The following is a 9,692-nucleotide window of genomic DNA, read 5'->3' as shown; positions in this document are numbered from 1 at the left end:
CTTCTCCCTGCGCAAGGAGGTGGAGATAATCCGCAGTGAAAATCAATCAGGACAACCGTAAGACAGCAGGAGTTATCGGATCGTTCGTGGATCTCCAAAGTTCAACACGAGTTGTTGTTGGTTTTGTGTGTGTGTTTGTGTGTGTGTGTGTGGGGGGGGGGGGGTGTTTGTTGTTTTTTCTTCTTCTTCATCTTTTCTTCTTCTTTTTTTTCTTTCTTTTTTTTCTTCGTTTGGGCGATATCTTAACCACAACTACTACTACTACTACAACTGCTAATGATAGTTGAAGAGAGAGGGTGTGTGTGCGTGTGTGACATTTGTGTGCGTGTGTGAGAGAGAGAGTGTGTGTGTGTGCTGTGAGGGTGAAACTGGCATCCAGTCACTGTTAGATTCATGAAGAATTCTGAAACCTTTCAGAAAAGTCGTTGACAAAGACTGCAACATGCAATCGATAAGGAAATATCCTATAACTTTGATGTGGTGGTGGTGGTGGTGGTTGGGCTTGTTTGTTTTTTGTTGTTGTTATTGTTTGGGTAGGGGGGGGTGTTTTTTGTGGTTTGTTTGTTTGTTTTTTGGTGGGGGTTGGGGGGGGGGGGGTGACACACACGCGCGCGCATTCCCACACTCTCTATTACCCAGACAAGAGAGTGCGTAAGGGGAACGAGGGCATTGGTCAAAGCTGATGTTTTCACTGAATTTCAGTGAGTGAACTCAAGTTGTTTGTAGTCGAGAGTGCGATTAAACTGAATTGTAAAATCTTATTGCTATTGCTAATGACAGTTGAAGTGTGTATGCGTGTGTGTGTGTTTGTGTGTGTGTGCGTGCGTGCGTATGTGTCTGTATGTGTGAACGTGCACGGTAATTTCCCAACAATAAGGGACACGACCCGTCACTGATTAAAAAAAACAACAACAAAAAAAACAACAACAGACAAATGATAGAAATATGTGTAGATTTTATTTTTGGAAGTACATGAACACAGAAAAAAACACATACAATACATCAAAGATGTGAATAACATAGCAACAAGATGTTACCTCAAACACTGACCCCACCCCCCTCCGCCCCTCCCCCACTTCCCAGCTTTGTAACCATTGGTTTGTCAACGAAGGAACGCGCAAACATTCTGTTATAATCATTGCGTGTTTACTTTGGGGTTACACTACAATTTTTGTGAAGGACTATGACTCTCAAACTAGGAGGCAAAATTGCACTGGTTCTTAGTGCTGCAGCCTTGGGGGCTAGCTGGCTCTTTGGGAACCATCCCAACGCCGACTGTCCTCAAACCCTCTTGGCCGAGAGAGTGGGGATGTAACCTGGGCAAGACACTCTCCACTATAATCAAAATTCTAGCCCAAATAGTCGGAACAGCAGTTGCCTCCTCTGATGGTCATAGTCGGACACGACTGACTATCATATATACACTACAATTTCCAAAGCATATTCTAATGCAAGCCATAGACAGAACCAGGACCGCTGCCGGACAATCAGACTGAAGAAGAAACAGAAGACAAAGAGCGGGACTGCGATGATGAATGTCTATACATCAGAAAGTATCAGAAAAAGGACAAAACCTACAATGATCAATGTCTGTACGTAAGAAACAGACAGAAAGCAGTGGGAAAAGGACATTGGTTGGTCAATGTCTGTACGTCAGAAACAGACAGAAAGTATCAGAAAAAAAACAAGACCTACAATGATCAATGTCTGTACGTAAGGAACAGGAAGCAGTGGAAAAAGGACATTGGTTGGTCAATGTCTGTACCTCAGAAACAGACAGAAGGTATCAGAAAAAGAACAAGACCTACAATGATCAATGTCTGTACGTAAGGAACAGGAAGCAGTGGAAAAAGGACATTGGTTGATCAATGTCTGTACGTCAGAAACAGACAAAGTATCAGAAAAAGAACAAGACCTACAATGTTAATGTCTGTACGTAAGAAACAGACAGAAAACAGTGGGAAAAGGACACAGGTTGGTCAATGTCTGTACATCAGAAACAGACAGAAAGTATCAGAAAAAGGACAAAACCTACAATGGTTAATGTCTGTACGTAAGAAACAGACAGAAAGCAGTGGAAAAAGAACATAGGTTGGTCAATGTCAGTACCTCAGAAATAGATAGAAGGTATCAGAAAAAGAACAAGACCTACAATGATCAATGTCTGTATGTAAGAAACAGATAGAAAGCAGTGGAAAAAGGATAGGTTGGTCAATGTCTGTAAACCAGAAACAGACAGAAAATATCAGAACAAGAACAAGACATACAATGGTCAATGTCTGTACGTAAGAAACAGACAGACAGAAAACACTTGGAAAAGGACATAGGTTGGTCAATGTATGTACCTCTGAAACAGATAGAAGGTATCAGAACAAGAACGAGACCTACAATGATTAATGTCTGTACGTAAGAAACAGACAGAAAGCAGTGGGAAAAGGACATAGGTTGGTCAATGTCTGTACGTCAGAAACAGACAGAAAGTATCAGAAAAAGAACAAGACCTACAATGATCAATGTCTGTACGTAAGAAACAGAAAGCAGTGGAAAAAGACAGGTTGGTCAATGTCTGTACATCAGAAACACAGAAAGTATCAGAAAAAGAACGAGACCTACAATTATCAATGTCTGTACGTAAGAAACAGACAGAAAACAGTTGGAAAAAGACATAGGTTGGTCAGTGTCAGAACCTCAGAAACAGAAAGTATTGGAAAAAGAACAAGATCTATAATGATCAATGTCTGTACGTAAGAAACAGACAAAAAAGTAGCGGAAAAAGACATAGATTGGTCAATGTCTGTACGTCAGAAACAGAAGGTGAATGTAAGTTGGCCAATGTCTGTACACAAGAAACAGGAACCAGGAAAAGAAACAAGACCTACAATGGTCAATCCCTGTACAAACTGAACAACATCCCCTCCTCCTCTTCAACACCAATAACTATCAAGCCACAAATGCTGTCCACGAGTTATCAGAGTCCCTTGCTGTTGGCAGGGCAGTGGGGGGGGGGGGGAGTGAGGGTGGTTGGAGACCTCAGGCATCACCCACGGAAGGATCGCTGACACGGCCCATGAACAGGTTCAGCCTGGCCTTCTTGTCTCTCAGCACCACCAGGAACGGGTGGTCCACCCGGAACTGAGGGGGTAGGGACACAGCCACGATGCCGACAGAGGTCACTGCGGCAGCGGTCGCTCCCTTTTCGTCCACCTGGCGACAAGAACACAGACACCAGGTGTTTGACTCACCTGAAACTGACTGACTGACTGCCTGCATGAAAAAAACTGCAGTGTGCGTCTTCAAGAAACCGTTAAGAGGACGCAGGAACAAGGTGTCGGCTTGAAAATTGATGACTGCGTCAAACTGCTCTGTGAAATTGTTGTGAGAACACACAGACACCAGGTGTTTGACTCACCTGAAACTGACTGACTGACTGTCTGCATGAAAAAAACTGCAGTGTGCGTCTTCAAGAAACCGTTAAGAGGACGCAGGAACAAGGTGTCGGCTTGAAAATTGATGACTGCGTCAAACTGCTCTGTGACTTGAGAAATTGTTATGAGAACAAACAGAAACCAGGTGTTCGACTCACCTGAAACTAACTGACAGACTGACTGCACGGAAAACTGCCGTGTGTGTGCGCGTCTTCACGAAATCGTTAAAGAGAACTACACACAGAAGACAAAGTGTGTTATTTTGACCTTGCACTGACGGGCTTCCTTCACGAAAAACTGCTGTGTGTCCTCAAGAAACCGTTAACAGAACAACACACAGACACCAGGTGTGTGACTGGCGCCTTCAACTGACGGACTTGCAGCAAAATCTATTGTGTATGTCTTCAAGAAATCGTTGAGAGAACAACACACAGAAACCAGGTGTATGACTCACCTGAAAATGACTGACTGCACTAAAACTTGCTTTGTGCGTCTACAATAAATCGTTATGAGAACGCTGAAACCAGGTGTATGACTCACCTGAAAATGACAGACTGCACTAAAACTTGCTTTGTGCGTCTTCAAGAAATCGTTAAGAGAACAACACACAGAAACCAGGTGTGTGATTGTCGCTTTTAAAAACCCTTTACTGCCAGGGAAATAAACAGTAGGAAGAGGCGTTTCGAGTCATTAATCAATATGTATTGTATTTGTATTTCTCTTTTTATCACAACAGATTTCTCTGTGTGAAATTCAGGCTGCTCTCCCAAGGGACAGCGCGTCGCTACACTACAGCGCCACCCATTTTTTTGCATTTTTTTTTTCCTGCGTACAGTTTTATTTGTTTTTCCTATCGAAGTGGCTTTTTCGACAGAATTTTGCCAGGAACAACCCTTTTGTTGCCGTGGGTTCTTTTAAGTGCGATAAGTGCATGCTGCACACGGGACCTCGGTTTATCGTCTCATCCGAATGACTAGCGTCCAGACAACCACTCATGGTCTAGTGGAGGGGGAGAAAATATCTGCGGCTGAGCCGTGATTCGAACCAGCGCGCTTAGATTCTCTCGCTTCCTAGGCGGACGCGTTACCTCTAGGCCATCACTCTACTCTATCCATATATCCAGAACAATCAGCCGAAAACTGAGAAAACGGGCTCTGGAGATAAACTACTCCAGATGAAATGTGTGAATTTTCAGCCTCCCAGAGTTATTTCCCTTCTTTTGATGATGTCACCAGTGACGTCACTATGGACGTAAGTGTCACGTCCTAAAGCAGTATTAACCTGACGAGCTGCACGAAAACCTGCTGTGTGCGTCTTCAAGAAATCGTTAAGAGAACATAGGAACAAGGTGTTAGCTTGAAAATGATGACAGCACCAAACTGCTCTTTGACTGAGAAATTGTTAAGAGAACGCACAAAAAGCAGGTGTATGACTGTGACCTAAGACTGGCTGCCTGCACACATACACACACAAAAAACCTGCCGTGTGCATCTTCCAAGAAATCGTTTAGAGAAACGACACAGAAGTCATGTGTGAGTCTGTCGCCTTAAACTGACGGACTGCACGAAAAACTGCTGTGCGCGTCTTCAAGAAATCGTCAAGAGAACACAGGAACAAGGTGTTAGCTTGAAAATGATGACTGCACCAAACTGCTCTGTGACTCTGAGAAATCGTTGTGAGAACACACGAAAACCATGTGTGTGTGTGACTGTGACCTAAGACTGACTGCCTGCACACACACAAAAATCTGCCGTGAGAAATCGTTACGAGAACAACATACAGAAACCAAGTGTGTGAGTGTGACCTTAGACTGACTGACTGCACGAAAAACGTGAGCGTCTTCAAGAAATGATTGCCCCGAAGCATGTATATCCACTGAAGTTCAAAGGTTTTCTGACGTTGATTTATTTCGAGGTTTCATCGAGAATGGTGTTCAGGTCCCATGAAGTCATCTGACGTGGAGTCATTACGGTTTCATGACGTTGATCGGGGTTATACCAAAGCATAGAGGTATCCGCTGAAATTTAAAGGTCTTCTGACGTTGAACTATCACGGTTTGCATAAGAAATGTGGTCAGGATTGTCCCAGAGTTTGTGCCCACTGAAAATCAAAACTTCTCTGACGTTGATTCATTACGGTTTAATTACATGATGTGTTCAGGACTGTCCAAAAGCTTGTATCCACTGAAAAACAAAACTCCTCTGGCGTTAATTCATTAGAGTTTGATCATATAATGTGTTCAGGGTTGTCCCAAAGCTTGTTTCCGCTGAAATCCAAAGGTCCACTAACGCTGGCTCATCATGGTTTCCTCACGAGAGGTGCACAGGACGACTCAGCCACTGAAGTTCAAAAGACTTCTGACGCTGAGTCACCACTGGTCGGACACAACACGAGTGAAAAGAAAAGACATGACTTTAACTCATTCGACCCTGGAGCCCGAGCATTGTTAAGGCGTCAATTATTCGTTGCATCAAAGCGGTCTCCATATTCCTACTCACGCAACATGAGCACAATACCTGTGATCAATATTTGTAGTGGTTATATGACACCAAATGTGATTAATATCTGTATTAGTTACATGAAATATGTAACATTTTCGTGTGCCCTCACGGTGTTTCCTGAAATAAACACGTCTTGTCTTGTCCTGTCCTGCATGAACTGCAAGCAAAGGGAACTAACTTCTACGGTACTTCCGGCTTCGTCAACACGTATCAATTCGAAGGGGAAAAAAAAAAAAAAACCGGTCAATTTCAGTATACTTTTCAAATTTTTTACCGCATCATAATGGCACGGAAGGCTGCTGATATTATAAACTATATAAGTATCCATATCATTCATCATCATTCATAAACTCCGAAGGGTTGAATGGATTAATTAAGCTAGCCCCTCCCACCCACCCCCACACCCCAAGCCCACCACCACCACCACCACCCCCCACCTTCCCCTGTCCACAGTCGGCCTGTGCGAGTGTCCCAGGACCCCCCCAGGAACCCTCAGGCTTCACCCTTGGGTGGAAGGATCGTTGACACGGCCCATGAACAGGTTCAGCCTGGCCTTCTTGTCTCTCAGCACCACCAGGAACGGGTGGTCCACCCGGAACTGAGGGGGTAGGGACAGGGCCACGATACCCACTGACGTCACCGCGGCGGCGGTTGCCCCCTTTTCGTCCACCTGGGGGAAGACAGGAAGATAGAGGGGGTGTTCTTCAAAATGAAAATACCTTTCAGCGCCAAAGTCGCATGTATGTACCAGCTAAGTAGAGGACGCATTTTTCGTCCACCTGGGAGGAAGAAGACAAAGGCTGTGCTCTTTAAAATAAACCCCTTTCAGCGCCAAAGTCGCATTTTTGCACCAGCTAGGTAGAGGACCCATGTCACTGAAAGGCGATCATGATCACGGGTCTGTTGTTATCCACGCGTTAGGAGGAAGGTGGCAGAATGGTTAAGACGCTCAGCTGCCAATACAGAGAGTCCGTGAGGGTGTGGGTTCGAATCCCGCTCTCGCCCTTTCTCCTAAGTTTGACTGGAAAATCAAACTGAGCGTCTAGTCTTTCGGATGAGACGATAAACCGAGGTCCCGTGTGCAGCACGCACTTGGCGCACTGAAAAAGAACCCATGGCAACGAGAGTGTTGTCCTCTGGCGAAATTACGTAAAATGAAATCCACTTTCATAGGTACACAAATATGTAAGCATGCACTCAAGGCCTGACTAAGCGCGTTGGGTTATGCTGCTGGTCAGGCATCTGCTCAACAGATGTGGTGTAGCGTGTATGGATTTGTCCGAACGCAGTGACGCCTCCTTGAGAAAGTGAAACTGAAACTGAAACTGTTATCCACGAACCTACTGCTCTTGAATGTTCGGTGGTAGGATTAGGCCATGTTTTCTACACACACATCGCAGGGCATGGGGAATCCCCAGCTATTCTTAGACACTATCTCTTCTGTGTTTGCAGCACAAGGGAGTTTTGCGCTCTGAATTAACTGGCGGTGAAATGGAAAATTTAACCTGCAAGGTAGTTGTGAGGGATGGGGGGTATGTTAGTTTTTTTGTTTTCTAAAAAGGCTTTTACTGGCTTTTTTGTTGTTGTTGTTGTTGTTGCTAGTTTTGAGGCGACCGTGACAGGATTGGTCAGACTGAAACGGTGTTCACCGGTGATCTGAGTTCGAGGCCCTGTTTCGGTATGGTGTTGTGTCCATGGCAAAGTCACTTTACACCGAATATATTTGTATTTGTATTTCATTTTATCACAACAGATTTCTCTGTGTGAAATTCGGGCTGCTCTCCCCAGGGAGAGCGCGGCGCTATACTACAGCACCACCCTTTTTTCTGTATTTTTTCCTGCGTGCAGTTTTATTTGTTTTTCCTTTCGATGTGGATTTTTCGACAGAATTTTGCCAGGAACAACCCTTTTGTTGCCGTGGGTTCTTTTACGTGCAAAAGGAGAGAACTGGGTCCCGCCTGACACGTACGCTGTATGATAATTCACTATCCCGGTGGTCGTAAATGGCAACTGGATATTTAACCTCAACTTTTGTTGTATTTTATTTCAAATTTTATCTTATTCTATGTGTGTCACAGTCGATGATCCTACTCCTCTCAAGCTTTCGAAACTTCTGGAGGGCTATGGACAGTCTTCTGCTTGTGTACATTGTCGTCCGATTTTGAAAACTGAGAACAAGGGGAGTAACTAGAGAGAATGTCCATGTTGTGTGAAGTCGCCAGGAGGCCTCGCCCATCCGCACCCCGCCTCGTCATTCATCGTGTACCACCCTCACTCAACCAAACCATCCACAACCCCACATATCGCAACCCCACCCAACAAACGGACACCCACCACCATCAAACAACCACCACATAATACCCCACCCACCCCAACCCCACCCAACAAACGGACACCCACCACCATCAAACAACCACCCACAACCCCACCTACCCCAACCCCACCCAACAAACGGAAAACCACCAACCACCCAAACAACCACCCACAACCCACCCCAACCCCATTGCACCCAACGAACACCACCACCACCACCACCACCGCCCTTTACCTCAAGAACAGCCTCGTGCATGACATCTGCCACCTTCAGCCTGTCGGGAGACATGCGGGAGAGGTCTGCAGAGTCTGAGAACAGCCTGCTCAGGCCCATGGCCCGCAGGGTCTCCTTCACCGAGGTCTTCATCCTCAGGGTGAACCGGGGGATCTGGATCTGGAAGCGCGATGCCTGGGGCATGCTGCTCATGGCGTCCTCCAGAACCTGTTTGTGGGTTGGGATTGAAAAAATACATGTATCATTATTTTGTGTTTAAAAAAACCACAAGAAAATACCAATACACACAACAGACACAGACTCACACACAGACCCCCCCTCCCATACACACACACAACCTCCCCCCCACGCCCATCCCCCACCCCTCACACACACACGCGCGCGCGCGCAACCACCCACCACACCAACCCATCCCATCCCCCCCCCCCCCCCCCCCCACACACACACACACACACACCGACCTGAGAATCGAGATGGAACTCCAAGTTGGGCAGACAGCTCTCTTCGCCCCCCCCCCCCTCCACACACACACACACACACCTCACACACACACACACACACACACACCGACCTGAGAATCTAGGCGGGACTCCAGGTTGGGTAACCACCTCCCTCCACCACCCCCAACCCCCCCACCACACACACACACACAAACACACACACACCCCGACCCCCCCCCCCCACACACACACACACACACACACCCATAAACACACACAAACACACACACACACACACACACACACACCGACCTGGGAATCGAGGCGGGACTCCAGGTTGGGCAGCCCATTGACGTCGTCAGGCAGGAGGACGAAGAGGGAGAACCTGTCGTCAGTCCCGAAGGGGAGCTCCAACACCATCGTCCTCAGCCCCGGCTCCAGGGCCTTCACCGAGTAGGCCCCGTCACGTGACATCATGGGCACGCGCACCACGCGCCCGGACCCCGTGGTGAAGTCCTGATCGCGCGTGGACCGCTCGTCGAAGATCTCCTTCCATGTACCCTGGGGGACGGACGGACACGGCAGTGCAATTCAGTTTCAGTTTCAGTTTCAGTAGCGTCAAGGAGGCGTCACTGCGTTCGGACAAATCCATACACGCTACACCACATCTGCCAAGCAGATGCCTGACCAGCAGCGTAACCCAACGCGCTTAGTCAGGCCTTGAGAAAAAAAAAATAAATTAAAAAAAAGAGACCAAAATGATGAATTTTTTTTATGA

The 9,692-nt window shown here is 46.5% G+C and overlaps 1 protein-coding gene across 1 annotated transcript; it reads right to left on the bottom strand.

The window, feature by feature from the left end:
• Positions 1-940: 940 nt before the first annotated feature.
• LOC143275687 (serpin B3-like) lies at positions 941-9,473 on the bottom strand. Its single transcript, XM_076579980.1, has 3 exons — positions 9,227-9,473; positions 8,475-8,681; positions 941-3,204 (listed from the first exon to the last, which is right to left on the bottom strand). Exons 1-3 carry the CDS (start codon positions 9,389-9,391, stop codon positions 3,031-3,033), a joined length of 546 nt encoding a protein of 181 aa, XP_076436095.1. The 5' UTR covers positions 9,392-9,473; the 3' UTR covers positions 941-3,030.
• Between the last annotated feature and the right edge of the window lie 219 nt (positions 9,474-9,692).

Source organism: Babylonia areolata, chromosome 30 (genome assembly GCF_041734735.1).
Source record: "Babylonia areolata isolate BAREFJ2019XMU chromosome 30, ASM4173473v1, whole genome shotgun sequence".
Taxonomy (NCBI): Eukaryota; Metazoa; Mollusca; class Gastropoda; order Neogastropoda; family Buccinidae; genus Babylonia; species Babylonia areolata.
This window is presented reverse-complemented; position numbering and strand designations above follow the sequence as displayed.